This window comes from Phalacrocorax aristotelis, chromosome 2, assembly GCF_949628215.1.
Source record: "Phalacrocorax aristotelis chromosome 2, bGulAri2.1, whole genome shotgun sequence".
Classification (NCBI taxonomy): domain Eukaryota; kingdom Metazoa; phylum Chordata; class Aves; order Suliformes; family Phalacrocoracidae; genus Phalacrocorax; species Phalacrocorax aristotelis.
In genome coordinates this window covers 53098648-53117427 of record NC_134277.1, presented here as the reverse complement: position 1 = coordinate 53117427, position 18780 = coordinate 53098648, and the positions used below count along the sequence as shown (strand labels likewise).

The 18780-nt window shown below is 39.6% G+C and overlaps 1 protein-coding gene across 2 annotated transcripts in view; it reads left to right on the top strand.

Annotated features, from left to right (window-relative positions):
* Window positions 1–979: 979 nt before the first annotated feature.
* Window positions 980–18780, top strand: part of ANLN (anillin, actin binding protein) — a 29448-nt gene continuing 11647 nt past the window's right edge. For both annotated transcript variants that reach the window (XM_075083582.1, XM_075083581.1), the window contains exons 1-17: window positions 980–1550; window positions 6321–6474; window positions 6860–7144; window positions 7599–7945; window positions 8670–8892; window positions 9844–10037; window positions 10174–10281; window positions 10767–10887; window positions 11798–11914; window positions 12458–12684; window positions 13273–13424; window positions 13742–13889; window positions 14532–14667; window positions 14996–15178; window positions 16934–17060; window positions 18019–18067; window positions 18151–18207. In XM_075083582.1, the coding sequence (XP_074939683.1) occupies window positions 1128–1550; window positions 6321–6474; window positions 6860–7144; window positions 7599–7945; window positions 8670–8892; window positions 9844–10037; window positions 10174–10281; window positions 10767–10887; window positions 11798–11914; window positions 12458–12684; window positions 13273–13424; window positions 13742–13889; window positions 14532–14667; window positions 14996–15178; window positions 16934–17060; window positions 18019–18067; window positions 18151–18207 (3051 nt within the window). In that variant the 5' untranslated portion in view covers window positions 980–1127. The remainder of the gene's footprint in view (window positions 1551–6320; window positions 6475–6859; window positions 7145–7598; window positions 7946–8669; window positions 8893–9843; window positions 10038–10173; window positions 10282–10766; window positions 10888–11797; window positions 11915–12457; window positions 12685–13272; window positions 13425–13741; window positions 13890–14531; window positions 14668–14995; window positions 15179–16933; window positions 17061–18018; window positions 18068–18150; window positions 18208–18780) is intronic.

Sequence of the window (18780 nt, the reverse complement as noted above, 5' to 3'; positions counted from 1 at the left end):
GTAAGTCCCAATTTTCAGCCTGGTGTGTGAGGAAGTTCTGATGCTGGACCTCAGGCTGCTCCAACCCACATTTATCTGAGAACAGTGCAGGGACATTTGTTGGCCAGGGTGTCCAATCTTCAAGATTTCTTCAAAAAAGGATTATTGGATATTGTATTTTTAGATTCTACTGCATGCTGTTTGCAAATACAATGTTGGAAAGGTTTTCTAATGAGGGATGAGTAGAAGAACATTGTTTGTTTAGCAAGACAAAGTAAAGGTTGGAAGAAGAAATGATTGCTGCTTATATTAAATTAAATTATCCAGGAGGCAAGAAACACAGCACTAGCGAAGAAAGGCATTAATACAAGGTAATGAACACTATTTGCATTCGAGCAAAAATGTATAAAGGGGTGCCAATATGTATGGATAGACTGGAAATTTGATGAGGCTTAGTCATTTGGGCAGTCAAGCCTATAGTAACCTCCCAGGGGGCAACACCAGAGACAAAACCAACAAGCTGTATTTATGATTGCATTCAAGGCATTTATGGGAAGGGAGTTTGATATGGTCCCGGGATAGCCAGGACTCGATCTGAGCACCTGATGGGTCTCTGCCAATTACCACCCCTAACACTTGCACATTAAGAAAGGTCTATCAGTGAAATGGAGAAAGGGACAGCAGGTGGGTGAAGTTTGATGAGACCATGGGCTGTAGCCCAAGGAGAAACATTAACGCCATGAGATGGAGCTGTGCCCTTCAGAACTGCCCTGGGATAAGTATTCCCTCCATCCACAGAGTATAACATTAAGATCATGTTCTCCTGTCAATGCCAGCTACAAAAATGAAGCTTCAAATGAAAGAGGCCCAGGGGACACTCCTCCTGACCAGCTGCAGCACGATGTGGAGTCAACCAAGCAGTATTGCTCCGTTTGCAAGTGAAGGAAGTAAGAGCCTCAGTTTTCTTTTAAAAAAAAAACAAAACACAGTTTGTGCCCGGCTGGGGTGACAAGGAGGAAGAGGAAGAGGAGGAGGAAGGGAAGCTGACAGGGCTGCCAAGGCTGGAAGCACCCCCTGCACAGAACCCACGGAAAGCCTGCGCGGCACGACCAAAGGCAGGGGCTAGACCCAGAGCCCGGGGCTGTGGCATGCGAAGCCAGACCTGCTTCCACACCCGGGGAAGGGAAAACCCGTCCGGAGAGCCGCGCAGGGGTACCCGACTGTGGCGCGGCCCGGGCCCAAGCCCGGATCAGGTCCCTACCCTCCCTCTCCCTCAGCGGGCCGGCAGCCTGCGAGGAGGCGGGAGGGTAGGGCAAGCTGCTGTCGGATTGGGTAGCACTCCTGTCAATCAACGCCTCCTCCGCGGCGCGGGGCGTTATGCGCACGCGCGCGCCTCCCTCCGCCCCGTCGTGCCTGCCTCAGGCTCGCCCCTCTGTGTCATGCGGCGGGCGTACGCATGCGCAGCTGGGGCAGGCGCTGAAATTCAAACCTGCGGAGCGGTTGGGGCGGTGGTTTTGCCTATTCTGAGGGAGCGGGCGGCAGCAGCGGCAGCGATGGATCCGTTCACTGAGGTGAGGGCACGGCGTGGGCCGGCCTCCGGGCCCTGAGCTGTCGAGGGGCTGCAGCTGGGGCTTGATCTGGGGCGAGGGGGAGCTGTCAGGGGAGGGGGCGCAGGAACGGGGGGTGGCTAGGGCTGGTCGGGGGCCGCAGGGCAGCCGCTCTTTCTGGCCGCGCTGTCGGGGCGGAGCAGTGTCTCCCAGCTGTGGCTCCTGGCTAAGGCTTGTCAGAGCCCCTCATCCCTCCCCCCCCCCCCCCGTTGTTCTGGGGGTTCGCGGGCTTGCAGAGAGTGCCTTTCTCTACAACAGGGAGACAGGTCTCCCTGCCGCCTCTCTCTGCGCCCTCGCCTTGCTCGTACCTCCAACGTTGCAGCTGCCCAGCTATCTGTTGGGCGTCAGGGCTCCTCCAGGAGAGCACAGAGGTTATTCGTGTAAGGGATTGCAAAGGAGTGGACCTTTTCTAAGCCGGACTGGTACGTGACTGCGTTTCCTAGCGCTTTAGTGTTTGCCTTTTATGGGCGTCTGTCAGATTAGATTTTCGGCTGAAACAGAAGCGACACTGAAAGCTAATGGGAGTGGTATTGACACACGTTGTGCCTGCCGTATCTAGAAGTCGAGTGCGAAGTTTGCCCAAAGCAGCCACCATCTGATGAAAAATGCGTCCTCTTTGACATTATTGCCACCTGTGATTGGTCACTTTCATTTGCAGGCACAGTTCCTTTTTTTTTAAAAAAAGTAGTCGTCAGTTGTTAGGGTGGCTTTGTGCGTGTGTGAGTTTTACAGAGGCGAAAATGTAACAAAATGAGTGGAATTGACCAGCTTGGATCTATATGAAGATTGGAGGTTTCTTAAAGATGCTGTGCTGTACTCTGTTTTTTATGTGTGACATCTGCAAAGTTGTGGAGCCGTCTTGTGACTGCTTTGAGAAATGTTGTAGTAAAAATGGCCTTCAATCCATGGCCTGCCTAAACAAAAATATAAACTGCTTTAAAAAAAATCCAAATCAAATAGTTTGGTGAAACACTCTACTCCCCTCACGATCTGTATATAAAATTGACATACTTTAAGCAGAGTGCTCAAAAAAAGGAGACTGCACAGATCTGACTTTATAAACTGAACATAAGGTATCGATCTGCCCATATTTACTAAATGTGTTATGCCAAGGCAGATGTACCCTAACCCCATGTAAAGGCTTGCCAAGTATAAACATCTAAAATCTCCTTCCTTAATTGGTAGCAAGTGACATGATCCAACTAGTCTTAAATAAACTTGAAGTCCAGACTACTGAACAAGTTTAAAATGGTTTTGCACTCTGGGACATATTCCAACCTCAACACGCCCTTTTTGTAGATAACTGACTTTGGAAAGCTATGACCAACGGTGAGCCTGCTCCTTAGAGTAAACTTCGTTCAAATGTTAGCTAGTATTGCAGAATGCCTGAAGTGTTGCCTAATCAAGAACACTTATGCTGTGGAGGACATTCCACTGTTGTGTAAAAATCTGACTGGTATTAGTATTACAGTTTAATAACTTTCCCAGGAAAAAGTTTTCTGAAAAGGAAGTTTTTTATCGCCTGCCGGGAAGTATTTATGTTTGGGGTTTTTTTTTTGTATGTATGTTTTGTTTGTGTTTTTCTTCTTTTCATAGAACCTTTCCTTAGCTTAACTTTTTCCAGATAATCTTTGTCTACAAATTACTATGCTCTGTTACTTGCAGGGAACTGATGAGGCATAAGTGGTGGTTATGTAAAGCAGCGTAATTTGTCCTTAATTGGCCAAAGCATTCAGTGTTTGCTGACCACTTTCCCATCATAAATTTTGTCCTGATGTCATGGAATTTAAGCTCAAATAAATCTTGTTGTAAGATTCAGTGGAATGCTTTCAAATCAGACAGTTCTGAAATAACATTTCTTTTGATTAGTCTTACAAGCAAAAGCTGGTAACCTCCTGAATCTCAACCAAATCATTAATACAGGACCCACTGAGGAGATGATGCAGCGGATACTTTTTTAGGACCACAACGAACACACTATTTGTGACTTTCAGTTTATAGCTGATTGTATAATTCACCTCTCTTGCACAAAAAGCTTTATGCTTGGTACTACAGAATGTTAGAAATAGTCTCGGGTATTTTGCACTTTGAAGTACTGATTAACATTCATAGAGCAAAGTATGGTTTCCTAGCATGGAGGATGACCAAAGAGAAATAAGTGATGCAGTTGCTCAGAGAAAAATTTGCACATGTGAAGTTTGAAGTTAACTGTTCTTTCAATGTCTTGGGAAAATTTGCTCCTCTTGCTGCCTTCTACTGAAGTAGGGTAGTTAGAACAAATTCTTGTAATCACATACAGGCCTGAGTATCTTCTCTAATACTGCTAAACATGTACTTTAAAACACTTTTAAAAGTAAGATTGTTCATCAACATTTAAAGTGGGAAGGCCTTTTCTGATTTTTAGAAGGTGCTTTTGCCACACAAACTGTGATCCTCTAACTGTGACTTAGTAGTTCTCAGATTCCTAGATGTAATGAAATAGGTACATCCTGCTCTGAAACACTTAGAGAATGTACTTGTAGCAAATACTCTGCTGATGAAAAGTCAGTCTCAAGTTCTGGTGACTGGCTTACTCATTGTGTGTAATAGCAGAGTTTGAATTACAGCAGTTGCATGGAAAACTTGAGATACAAAAAGCCAATAGGAGCTGGAGTTCAGCAACAGAGGCGTGCATTCTTGGGAAGTGACATCCTATTTGTGACAACTGAAACTCCATTTTACTGAACTAACAAAACAGAAAGGAATGTGACTGTGTTTGAATAGAACTGTAGGAATACTGTTGTGGGAGATACTCAACTGTGTGCAGTGCACAAAGAGTTAATTTATATAGCCTTTAAGATTTTATTTATGTGAGTATTACCTGTACTTTGTAGCTCTAAGTTTTAGAGGTTGAAATAAAGAAACAACTTGTGGACACAACTAGCTATGGAACTTTTCATTGAAGGTACTAAGGCGCTCCTGGCTTTTCATGTGTCATGTTGTTCTCCTCCCCCCTTTTTCTTTCCCCCCAAATCCTCCTCTTCTATGGAAGTTAGAGAAGCTGATTTTTGCTTTCACAAAAAACTCTTCAGATTGACATTCCATTTGTCCTGTGTTGCCCTACAATGGAACATTGTTTAAGACTTCAGCCTTAGACAGTTAAAAATGTGAAATGTGTATTTAATTGCTGTGCAACAGGATAGATAATGCCTGGCACAGTTCTCGCAACAATTTATGTGGCACCAAACAAGTGCAGTTTATATGCTTCTCTTTAAAGGCCATTAGTTCAATCACACAATTTCTTGTCTCAAAGTGCCTTAAAACCTAGATCAAAGTATTCTTTAGTAATTAAGTATTTAAGGATAATTAAGTATTCTTTAGCTGTGATCAGGCTGAGTGATAATAACCTATGAATGCAGTATTTAAAAAAAACAAACCCACAGCATATTTCAAACTTGGATGCTCTAAGGAATCACTTTCTACGAGTGTGGAACCTTTACCGAAACAGCTATTTTGTATGGAATATGGTCATAGTACTCAAATTTCCAACAGACTGGGAATGAAATAGAATGTTGTTAGAAAGCTTAATTGGTATCTCTTTATGTTCTCCTGTATACAGGTGTATTGTGATAAATAGCCTGTTTATTAAGACAACTAGTTATATTATCAGTCTATTCTTAAAACTTAAGCTTGAGGAACAGAAATGTACCTTTTGAGTTAGAAGGTGTAACAGCATCTTTTTTTTTTTTTAATATTAACAGCCATGCATTTAATTTGTTGAAGTGGTTTTTTATGACCACTTGGCAATCACTTCAATGTTGCTTATTTTGTTAGAGGGTTAGTGCCAGTCAGATTACTTGACCATATGCTTTAGCAGTGTGTCAAAAAAACCTATTAACAAGACTTGACAGTTCAAGACTGTCAAGCAGTGATTCAGTGAGAAAGGTAATTACTTTCAAACTTCTCTGACTACTTCAGGCTCTATACAAGCCTCTTTTTTTTTTTTTTTTTTTTTTTTTAATTTTGCCTTTGCTTGTGTCTCTTAAGCCTGGTTCCCTTTGAAAGCCAAGCTAATGGTAGACACTAGTTGATTTAATGACCAGAACTTTGGAACCTACCAGCTAGCTTTGCCTCTTCCTAGTAAAAGAGTCGGTGTCTCAAAATTAGCTGCTTTTACAATTTTAATGGAAGCTTGTGGCTAGGTGCAAAGACCCAAACCATTGCGTCTGTGGAGAAAATGCTGCAGCCTGTTATCTGTAGTAGGCCAAAGAGCTTCAGAAAACTTGTAAACATACTGACTGGCCAGAGAGCAAGAAGGTAGCTTGGAATGTGCTACAGTATGAGCTACCTTTTATCTAACAGGTACTTGCTGAAAATGGGAGAAGCTGTGGGTATTGCAATGGTGAAATCCAAGTATGGGGATCAGGGGTTATCACAGTGACAGGTAGGTCACAGGAGGTAGACGGAAAAACCATAGAGTTAGTGGTATAGAAAACGTCTTGTTTGCTCTGCTTGCAGGAGAGGATACCCAGTCAGAAGACCAGACTTCTGGATATTGCTATCACATTGCATTACAGTAGATCAGTTAGCAACATCCGAGAGTTGCATTTGTCTTAAAGTAGCCTTCACTATAAATCTCTGGTATTGTGGACCTTAATGTATGGTATATAAAATTCAAACATTTTTAATTTCAGCTATTACTAGCTAACAAGCTTATTACAATGTACAGTAATGCATGATTTATTAATTACTCAGAAACTCCTTGAAAGAACCCGTGCCAGGCGAGAGAACCTGCAGAAGAAAATGGCTGAGCGGCCCAAGATGGGAGTGAGACCAATGATGCAGACTAAGAGGGTCAGAGAGCCTTTGTTAGAAACTGGTAACCAGGCTCCTCTTCCTGGTGAAGAAGGTATTTTGCAACAAGTTTACTAAAGATTGGCTTTTGATACAAGCTCCATCTCCTTTATTTCTAAGGGCAAGTGAAAACCCTTAGTATTTATCTTGAACTAAATAGCAATGTATGCAGTTACCTGACTACTAGGACTGAATGTGGCTAATGTTTAGCTTGACCTGAGAGTAGGTGCTCTAAGTAATTAGTAAGCTATTTAAAAATAATTATATAATGCCAAAGGTAGTGCCTTGCCCTTGGTAGAGTTTGGGAAGGGCAGGTTTTTGGGAGGTGTATCATGGTATTAATAAATCATAACTTTATTTGCATTATAGTTTTGTACTGTCCCTGAAAATATTTTAGATTGTTTGAATACTAATTTGCTTGAATACTCTGACCTGTACAGTGAAACCTGGTACAAAGCCATCACCATCAAAGAGGCTTTGCCCTAACAATATGGAGGATCAGACTTCCAGTTCAGAGAACAGAGAGCCAGTTCCTTCAAGTTCCACAAGCCGTCATTCTCCTGAGATGACTTCAGAGTTGTGTGTAGCTTCTTCTAACAGGGCTTCATTGGTTCAGTCTCCTGAGAAAGGAAAAACAAACACTGAGTCAGAAACTCCTGCAGCCCTTTCAGTCAAAACACGTATGCAGAAATTGGCAGAACAGAGGCGCTGCTGGGATAGTGAGGGTATGTTTCACTTGCTAAGCAGTATCTGTGTTTTTCAGTGTTTGCATTGATGATGATGTTTGCTATCATAAGACAATTTTGTGTGTTTATGCTAATTTTTTCATAAAGAATTCTTAGACAGCACCAGGAAGGCCTAAAATAATGGAATGGTTGACTACAGCTTAATTTTATACACCTTTTCCCTACTGGTGTTGATGCCTTGCTCATCACAACAGCAATGTAAAACTGGTAAACTGCTTGGTTAAAAATGTGTTGGCTTTGGAATAAGCTTTAATTTAACTTGGTTAGCCTCAATGCCTTCAGAGCTAGTAACTTGATTCTGTTGATGGCACGAATATCTAACTGTTGATAAACTCAATATACAGCAAAATGCAAAAGATGTAAATGTATCTCAATATATTTTATTAATATTAATTGTTGTTTGTTAAAATAAATGTGTTTTCTTTTTTTCCAGATCCCTCTGAATGTGTTCCTCTGTCTTCCCTCCAGTCAAAAGGTCTATCTGTTTCTCCACCTAAGCAGACTTCTAACGCCCTGGCAAGTGGTACCCCTATTGGGAGAAGAGGCCGTTTAGCTAACCTTGCTGCTACAATTGGTTCCTGGGAAGATGACCTAAGTCATCCATCTGCAAAGCAAAACAATGCACAAGGACAGCCTGGCACTACTTGTTTATCCAAATTGTCCACTACAAGTGGAGCATCTGCTAGAATCAATAGTAGCAGTGTAAAGCAGGAAGCTGCATCCTGTTCTCAAAGGCTTGTTGAGGCTTCTATTAATAAACCAGCAAACTCAAAGATAGCGGTGAGTGTCTGATTTAGTTGCTGATTAAAAATTGATTTCTGTATCGGGGGGGAACAAATGTTAATTCATAACTCTTTAATCTGAATTTAAAGATTCGGTGTGAGCAATCTTAGCCTATTTACAACTTTCGTGTTATTGCAATCCCACATGGCCTTTTTTAATAGCAGACCTGAAACAGCTTAGAATCCTTCTTATCAAGACTTAAAGCTGAGTGTAGTTATAAGTCTTGTAAAAGTTGATGTCGAAGTAACTGATTGCTGCTCTTTTGACCATCAGAAGATGGCTTCTTACAGAGATATTGGGTTTTATTCTGTAACTTCATGTAGTTGATTGACTTAAATTGTAAATATTATTGCTGTATGAAAATTCAATCAGAATGCTGAAACTAGTAGTACCAGATACCTCTTGTTCAATTTATGCCATTTCATAAATGGCAATATCTGCCTTGTGCAGCCTTATTTCCCTTGTTTAGGGAAATGTGGGAAAATAGCTACAGTAGCTGGCAAAAGCACCTGGAATCAAATGCTGAAACAATTTGAAATACTGGATAAAAAAAAGAAAATCTACGGAAGCTTAACACACTTGTTCTTAGCTTTTTCTGTTGCTAATGGAATAGGTGTGTTATGTTACAGTATGCTGTGCAGAACGCTTTCATTCTTTTTCCTCGTGAGAGAATAAGAATGTACAGTCTCATTTTAATGTTATTCCTTTTTCCCTTGTTAAGGATCCAAACAATTTTTTAACACAGTCTTCAAGAGTTACTGTTCCCTGTCCTAAGGAATCTGAAGTACGACAGCTGCTAACAGAGAATTCCTGCAGCCCTCAGAAAACTGAAAAGCGTACACAAACAGCAAAATCAACTTTGTCTCAACCAGTTCAGTCCAAAGAAGAGCCAATCAAAGGAACACATGTGCAACTTGAACCTAAAAGTAAACCCACAACACCAGGTAATCTGTTTTTCAGCTTCAATAAATGTTCATTCAAATTAGACTTATCTGTCCTGTGTTGAAAATACATATTGGTTAAGAATTTGTTACCATATCAGATAATGCCTATTCCCTGCTGTAATGTGAGTAAAGTCCTGGAGAGTTCTGTGATAATTATCATAAATTGTACGGCTTCCACATTTTGCAAAGGTATTTTCTTGGACACTGTTTTCATAACTTCTGAGAGCAAAATCAATCTAACTTTTCTCTCTATGTAAAAATGTATCCTACTAACATCAGTTAACTGAGACTATTCAAAACTTCTTTCAAATTTTTGGATACTATGTGTATCCAATAGATATAAGGTAAAGACTCAGCTTTGTTTTCTTCTATTGTATGCAAAATGCCACATAGATGCTCTAACTTTGCATGCTAGCTTTCTTTTCAGTGGTAGCATTGATGTCAAAACAAGAGATCCCCAGTTTTAAATTCAACCACTTGCAGGGTCAGAAACTTAGACTAACAGCTTGACCTCTTGGAAATGATGGCCAGTAGAGCAAATGTGTGTGTCTAGATATGCTGACGCTAAAAGACAAGCTCAGTAAAGTGGGGTGGATGCCACACAGTGTATCTGCCTTAAGTACTGGAATGCTCATTTATATGAAGGCTGCAAATGGGGTGGGTTGTAGAGGAAATGTTGAAAAAGCAAACCAGCTCAAGTAACTGGTGGATCACACGTGGACTTTAAGAGGAGGACATCTGTTTGCTCTGATTTGCTGCTTTATAACTTTGGTGTTCTGTTGCCGTGGTGACTTGCACTTCAGGTTTAGTTTGCCTAATGTATAACGGAGTAAGAGCCGTAGAGACAGCTTAATTGCCTCATTGAGAACCTTCAGCAAGATACAAAATTGCAGTGATTTTCCTTCTGTGTTTCTGAGAATTTCTTTTAAGGCAAAACAATTGTTCTTATAGGGGGATCGGGAATTAAGCCCTTCCTGGAACGCTTTGGGGAGCGCTGTCAAGAGCGTAGTGCACAGAGTCCTGCTACAAATACTCCAGGGTGCAGAACACCCGTTGTTACCCCAAACACAAGGGCAATTCAGGAAAGGCTTCTCAAACAAAATGAAAATTCCTCTACTGCCAGTTTAGCGCTTCAGCTTAAGCAGGTATGACTTGCTACATCCATAGCTTGTTTATAAGCTTGGGGAAGATTCTTACTGTCCTGCACCTACCTGAGGGATTTGAAATGTTTTGACATCTTAAACCCGTCAGCTTTTCCCCCATTCCTCTTAATTTGCTTAGGAACGTGAACGAGAACTTTCATGCCTTCGTGGCCGGTTTGATAGGGGCAATCTGTGGAGTGCAGAGAAAAGTGAAAGTTCGAAGAGAAAACTTCCAGAAGCTAAAATGGTAATGTGTTATGTCCATGTATCACAAGATGGTAGTCTGTGGTATTGCTTTAACATGTTCTGAATGCAGGGATAGATGTGCAAATGTAAATAAAAGATAAAACCTGTGCTTTGTGAATGCCCAGGCTGTGCAAGACTGCTTGTCAAGTGGTTTGTAAGGTTATTAACGAATTCTTAGATTTTTTCCTCCTGTAGAATCAATTAAGGAGACAAGTAATACTGCTTTGAGCTAATTGATTTATTTCTTTCTTTTTATAAGTGTGGTTTTTTATATTCTATAACTTTAAAAAAAAAAAGTTCCTTACACAGCCGCTCAATTTAGTATTTAGTACTTCAGCTGAATTTCTTACATAAATAAATAGGATATTCTTGATATTGGATAGGCAACCTCTTTCTCCTAGCAGATGTTAATGTGTTTCTGGCAGTTTTGTTTTTAGTTACTTTAAACATTACCTTCTGACTGTACTATGTTTTTATTTTTGCCAGGAAAGCCAATCTCAGGCTAGTCCAAAAAGTCCTTCTAGTTCAGATGCCACTGCTTTTGGATCAGCAGAAGACACACCAGCAGGTGACAGGCCAGCAAAGTCTCCCAGCATGGAGTCGTCAGGTAAGAACTGTCATTGCTCTCCTGTGGCTAATTCTGGAGTGAAGTACTGCATTTGACATCCATGAGCAGATAAAGAAAGAGGCTAGTAGCACTGATGTATAGAGCTAGAACTCTCGTTTGGATACTGATATGTCTAAATCTTCTTGTAAGATGATAATACTCTGCACTTGTATACCACAGGAAAGACTGGCAAGGCAGACTGCCTTTTTGTTTTGCAGTGGGTTTAACCTATGTTTTGTACTTTTACATACGTTAAGGGTAGAGAAAGTGAGAATTGTCAGTTATAGATTTAATCCATATGGTACCTGAGTATACAAATTTCCACAATACTCTAATGGGAGGGAACTCTTCCCTTGCCAGTATCTCCTTATGATATTAATTCTTACAGTAGGGGTCATCAAAAGAATTCCGAGATGCTCGTGGCATCCTTTCAGGGGATTAGTGAGTGGAAGAGCCTCCGGAGCTCTGTGAAAGAAGAGTGAACTTGGTTAACAATTCTTATAGATGTTATGGGCAAACAGGCTATCAAATGTGCTTCTAGAAAAACAGGATGATATCCTGCTCTTGGGTTGGGTTTGGGTGTGGTGGGTTTTTTTTGTCTCTTAAATTTTCCCTTTTTGCTCTTAAGTGTCTGTACTCTGTTGTGGTTTCAGCTTTTTCCTGTGCTATGGGCTTTCTGATTATAAGGCAGAAGTCTATCTGTACAGGTTGTGGAAAGTATATATTCTAATGGGGTTTTTTTTTTTGACAGCAAGCTAACTGGAAAACTTTTTGTAAGTTGTCAGCTATATTATCAGCCTGCCAAAATTTGTTAACTTAAAAAACCCAAACCAACAAAAAAAACCAAACCCAAAAAAACAACAAACGGTAGACGTGATCATCAGTGACCTTTTTTTTTTTGTAAACTTAGATGCTCCTACATACAAAGAGACTGATAAACCCAGTCCTCTGAAGATCTCTGACCCAAAGAGCCCTGTAAAAGAAATGCCTGTCTCAAAACTTGAACAACTTGCTGAGAAACCAAAAGGTTTGTATTGAGTAGATGTATATTAGTGCACTTAGCTATCTGTTGTCACTTGTCCAGTGGAGTGTTAACGTCCTTCAGGTCTGAACAATGAATTCACTATACATCTGCTGACAGTCGTGTATGTTGTAATAAGGTTATAAAACAAATTGGGAAACTTCTTTTATTATAACCTTTCTTGGCATTCAAGGAATATTAAAATACTGGTATTACAGTTTGTTGAGAATGAACAGAAATGACTGCTCTACAACAGACTTCCAGTTAAGGTACAGGCTTGTTTGAACTAAAATGTTCGAACTTGTCTAACAAGTATACCTTTTTACTCCCTGTCTATATCAATTATGTAGTATATATGATAATAGTATATTAAAACAAGGATGGAACTATAGGGTTCTGTATGCATGACTGTAATAAAAGGTGCTTTTTAATCAAGCTTACTTGAAAAGCAAAAATAGTTGGCCTATCTGTCAACATCTTTCTGTTCATTTAATGAGAACGAAGAGTTTAGTCTTGATGCTACTAATATTTTAAAACATCACTCTTCAGATGAAGTATATGAAGTCGAAATGAGTGTGGATGATGAGATGAATAGCTCAAAAGTGATAAATGAAATTTTTGAAGTTCTTCAAGAGGATGGTCCAGACATAGAAAAGCTGAAGAAAGAAATGAGCATGAGCCTGGAAGGTGAAAGTGATGAGGATGAACAGGAAGAGTCACTGAATATTTCATCAATGTCTCTGTTAACCCCTCTAGTGGAATCTGTTGGTCCAGAGGTGAGAATTCTTAGGAGGTGGGGAAGGGCTTGTTTATCTGAGAGATGTACAATTTGCTTGTGAACAGTGATATTTTGTTGTATTGTGATACATGGGCAAATAGCAAAGTTATAAATGATGTTTTGCTAATGAAAACATAATGAGGTAAAGTTACCTTCCTCAGAAAATAACAGCATGTTGGATGATCTGCTAAGCAAGTGGTTTAACCTCTGCTAAATCAAGCTTGAGTAAATACATCTACTACTTGTGCTGGACTTGCAGTGATATACATGCATTCAGTGAAGTCGTTACTGATGAAAATCTGAAGATGAGTAATACACAATTACTATACCAGTTTGGAAACTAAGGGTGAAACCTCCTTGAGTTCAATGCTCCATTGGTGTGTCTAAAATTAATAAATGCTTCCTCCATGTCCTGGGAAACATTTGTAAAATGTCTGTTAAATAATATTATGCAGCCTCCAAATTTATTGTTTGTGTGTGTATAATACATTATATATATAAAATCACAAAACAAGTAAAGGTGAGAGGAAACAGATTGTGATTAATGTCGACAGATATCTGTAATATAATCTTTTCTTCTCCCCAGGCCTTTGTTTCTCCGTGTAAGTCAACTGGTGAAGGTAGCAGTATCAGTGATGTAAGTCTGAAATCTGAAAAGTTCCAAAGGACTAAAGTCCCCAGGGCAGAATCTGGAGACAGTATTGGCTCTATGTCAGAAGATCGCAACCTTCCATACAGGTAATAAACACAAAAGTCCACACCTGATTCTGTAAGTGTGCGAATTTAAAAAACCAGTGTTTAACTCTTCTAATAAAGCATACTGCTTAAACTACAAAATAAGCTTTTTTTTTTTCCAAGATCCTGATCTCTATCAAAGATTGTCTCTGTGTAGTCTTTTTGTTGCTTAAACTTAAAATGAGCTGATAGAATGCCTTTTTTAAAGCCATTTAGGCAGTTTGGAAACATCAATACCTGATACTTATGTATGTATATTAAAAAAGAAAAAAAGCTTGGCACACCTCTGAAACACTTAATGGGGTTTCTTCTTTTAAAAGTGTTGATGCATATAGATCTCAAAGATTTAAAGAAACCGATCGTCCTTCAATAAAGCAAATTATTGTTCGCAAAGAAGATGTTGCTTCCAAACTAGAAATGAAAAAGAATGGTCCATCTGATCAAGTCAATATCAAAAAGAAAATGCAGGTATCAAATATATACTTAAAATCCTTTTTTCTAATTTACTGTTTCCTTGCTTAATTTCCCCTGTGAATCTCCAGGGCAGGACAAACTGCTTAGAACTGCAAAATTGGGTTGTTTAGCATAAATACCTAATAGTAGGGAATGATACTGCATAATCTGAACAGCTAATGAGTCTCTTAAAAGGATCATGCTATAGAGTAAGTCTGGAGGGAACAAGCCATGGTTCTGAGAAGGGGACAGGGATCTATATCTTGTTCCTGCCTTTGAATTAGGCAGGATTCATAACTGCATACTTGCAGTCAGCAATATTCTGATCTTCAGTGGTGCCTTGTTCACCTACATTGCTGAATTTCTGGTTAACTGCTGCTTCTCCGGTGAAGGGGGAAATAGACTGGATATAGAGCGTACAAGCGTTAAGTCATTCACTCCCCACTACATTTAAATTACCCCTGAGGTCAAAAAAAGTTGTGCTGCAATGTTCTTTTGCAGAAATAACTGTAAACTGCAAGACTTTTGTAGTTTGCTAATGGTCTGATTTTTCTGAGGCATAGCATTTTTGGGACTAACCTCAAGACAATTCCTTGTTTGAATGAACAGTAAATATTATTCTTCTTGCTAATTATTTTTACTGCTGGTTTACTTTAGGAGCTGAATAATGAGATCAACATGCAGCAGACAGTGATTTATCAAGCCAGCCAAGCTCTGAACTGCTGTTTTGATGAGGAACATGGAAAAGGGTCACAAGAGGAAGCAGAGGCAGAGAGACTGCTTCTCCTTGCAAGTAGGTTTTTAGCCTCCAGCTCAATTCTTTGTCGTGAACACTTAGGGAAGAATTTATGAACTCTGGAAATGCATTATTAAGCTACCTTGTAGCCACTTCTTCATAGTTCTTCACCTGTAAAACAGGAGAGGATAATATCTGTTCTCTCAGCTCCTTCTGTAGGCAAGAGGATATTTTGGTATCTCTCTTATCCCTAATATTCCTATTATTCTGGAAGATGATTAATGTTTCTGTTGCCTTTCACGTGGTTATAGCAAAAAGACCTCCAAATTGTTCAGTACTACTTTTTCCTCTGGTACAACTACAACTAATTAATTTCTCTATGCAGCTGAGAAGAGAACTGCTTTGCTGGAAGAACTGAATAAACTGAAGAGTGAGGGACCTCATAGCAGAAGAAATAAATCTGCTTCTACATCCACTGAATTTGCTCCCTCCAGGGGATCTGTTTCCATTTCAGAAATGCGTCTACCTCTAAAAGCAGACTTTGTATGTGGTACAGTTCAAAAGCCAGGTAAAACTAGCAACTGAAAGTTTTACCCCTTCCCTTCACCTTCCACCATCTTCCCTACATATATTTCTGATTTGTTCTCCTTTGTTTTTTTTTGTCTTCTGCATTGGTGTTTCTCAGAACTCTGGAGGCAATGAAAATTTAGCAATTACATTTAACTGATCTTTTTTTGGCTAAGTTTTCGGTATCTTCCGTGTCATTTCAGTTGCATCCTTTTTCTGGCTTATGAGGTTCAAGAAACATACCAAGACTTTCCCAGCCAGTCTTAAAAATATTTTTGGTCCTCTGTAACCTGTTGGGGAAAAAGCAGAATTTTGTATCCCGGGTTATCTGCTCTCTTGCTGCCTTGGAATTTTTTTGATGGATGCAAATCTAGTGCTAAATATGTCATAAATTCTGACCTCTGGTATTGTGAAATGCTTAAGACTCTCTTTGGTTTTTAATCCTTCAGATAACATCCCAAAATACTAAGTTTACAAAGAGTAGTCTTCCATTATCTTGTCATATTTAAGTTGTTGAAGTGCTAAAATGTGGATTTGTTTCTTCTTTTATTCCAGAATAATATCTGGCATTATCAATCTGTAGGTCTAGAGACTTATCCTGTAACATAGTAAGCTTCTGTGTCATGTGGTGGTTTAAAGAATCTGCAAGCCCACAATAACCTGTGCTACTTTATATAATGCCACAGAATATGATTGTAGCTGGACAGGTTCCTGCTTCTTGCCTCACTAAATCTTGAGGACAAGAGTCATTGGACAAAGTCTAGTTCAATATTGACTGCAAAACTTCTAATTAATTCATATGCAGCCTTTCTTGTTTAACTGTCCTATGAAATGTAAAGTGCATTTTTATATCTTCAAATATAACTACAGCCAAGAATATAAATGTAAATATCTGACATAATTTACCACCCCTACCCTCTGCCAGGTTACAGTTCTTGCATGAGACAATCTCTGTTACAGGAAAGCCTCTCTAATGGTTACAAAAAAGTTTTGTTTCTGTTGGTAATTTTTTATTCTGGAAGTGCAGCATTTGCTCTACGTTGTACACCAGAAGCTCTATTAATTGCTTCAGTCTCTGAAGAGAACATCAGTAAGCATTGATTTGGAGTCTTCACCAGTTGTTCTGAAAGCTGTGACTTGTCCTGTACAACAGAGCATTCAAACTGGTTGTGTTTTTTTGTTTTTTGGTTTTTGTTTTTTAATGTGGCATGATATTATACAACACTCTTGCTTTACTGTTCAGCAGTTTGCTGTACAAACTCCAAATTGTCTCCTGATACTATTGAGGTCTGTTTTCCCCACCCCCCACTTATGTGAAAAGTTAAGGAAATTAATTGCCTGGATAAGCAGTTCCTCATAGGACTGAAAAAAACATGAGAATGGGCAGTACCAAAACCTGATGTATGGTTAAGCTGGCAGGCGTAGAGAATAACAGAGTCTAAGGAACTAAGATTAATTGCTGAATCTGACTGAAAGTTCTTCCTCTGCCCTCTCATGCACTGGGTAGTGTAGGTCTGGCCTGAGATGCCCAGGCAGTAATGCAGTTGTTGAGTCCTGTGGAAACAGCCTTACTAGTGGACACAGTAGGAGGGAAAAAACCCCTTGTTTTAAGAGTAAGTTTATAAGCAAATCTTGACCGTAAGGAAGTGTTTAAGTGGGGTGAAACAGAGGTGTGTTTAATGGCAATGCAATACTTGAGGGTTTTTAGATACTTGTGTAGCTCTGGCTATCAAAACCATCTAATATGTATTTACAGAAGCAGCAAATTACTACTATGTAATAATCCTGAGATCTGGAGCTGAAAACATGGTTGCAACTCCATTAGCAAGTACCGCCAGCTCCCTGAATGGAGATGCTCTTACTTTTACTACAATGTTTACTATGTAAGTATAAAGAAGCTGTTTTGGACCTAGTTTCAACTCTGATGGTGGAACATGCATAAAAATGTTTAAAATCTTCATGTAAGGATGTCATATTCTGCAAACAAATATGGTGAGATCTTGTGGTATGGGTATTTGCTGCTTCAAAAAAATAGCTGGAATGCACTTCTCTCAAAAGAGCAATGTAGACTTATTCTACCATCCATCAGCTAATTTATCTCTTGCTTCTTCTGCTTTTGTTCTCTCCTGGAACACCTGCAATGACAGATTGCTCTGCCTGAGATCATGTGGCTTTTTCTTCCTGTTTGCAGCAACTAACATTTTATATAGCTATTTAGTTTTAGTATCTGGAAAAAATAGTACTCTTAAAACTAAAACTTCAACTCTCATGTTAGGTAAAAAGGTGTTGTGAGTTCAAATGGCTGTTTGTTAGCAAAAGTCTTCTGAAATAAATAAGCAAACTCCCTTTTTAAAGCCCAACCCAACTGGAATTTTCACTTAAAGCTATTTACTCCAAAAACCCAATCTTTGTTTCTAGCAATACTTGCCAGCAGTGGACTGAAGGGTGCAATCTGAGAAATGGTAGATGCATTCTGTCTGCCCCTTTTCCTCCATCCCCTTTTGTTCTTTGAGTTCTAGAAAATATCTTGAAATAATAATACACTCAGGTCTTAAAAACAGCAATGCTGCTTGCACTGAAGAGTACTATTGTAGAAGTGAAATGATCTCAAACAGCCCTATTGACCTGCAGGACCAAACTATGACTTGCCAATAAGAGCTTAGCCATCAGTCAGCACTATGGCTAAGCTTCTCTTGTGTAGAACCTAGCTACTGGACAGTTTTAAGGAGGGAAGTAAAAAGTAACTTTAAACAAAATCCAAAACCAAACAAAAAATAAACCTTTTTTGTTCCAGTCTGTGTTTAACTTTGGTTTTTTTTTTCCCCCCAATCCTCCCTTTAGGCATGATGTGTCAAATGACTTTGAAATAAATATCGAAGTTTACAGTTTGGTATGTATCAGTTCCTGTCAAGAGAACTCCCTGTAAGGGAGAATGATGTGTCCTACTTTCTTAATATGTTCTTGGCTTTACAGGTGCAAAGAAAAGAAGTTACAAGCACTGATAAAAGGAAAAAGGCAAATAAATCTAAGGTAAATGAAACATGAAAACCAGTATATTGTATTTCAACAGAAGGTACACTGGGAAGACTGTAGTGTTTGGGGAGAACTGACTAATGATCCTAGGCAATCTGTTGCTTGCTTTTACTCTTGCTCTTTCCTGGAACATCTGCAATGACAGATGGGTTAAGGAGTCCTGCAGCTATTAGTAGATTGGACCTGCAGCACTTGGTTGAGTTTGAAACAATATATTGGAGGGGAAGGAGAAGTAGTCTTACTAGTTCTGCAAAATGCCGTGCCTTGCAAACTTTTATTTATTAGGTGTGGTGCCTCTGATAGTGATTTAGTGCCCTTATTCTACACTTTACTTAAACTCAAGCAGTTAATATGCCCTGCCCTGCAGTTTGATTTGGCTTAAAGGTTCTGTTGATCAACTGCAACAACTTTCTTTCTTCCCCAGTGTTAAGTAAAAGCTCTAGATGCCTATTTTGTTGAAGTAAACATTGTTTTAATAACTTCTTGGACATAAACATTTCATCTTGGATAGGGTGGTGTGCATTTCAAGTGTTTGTGCTTGATTAAGGCTTTGTGACCCCAAGCAAGCCA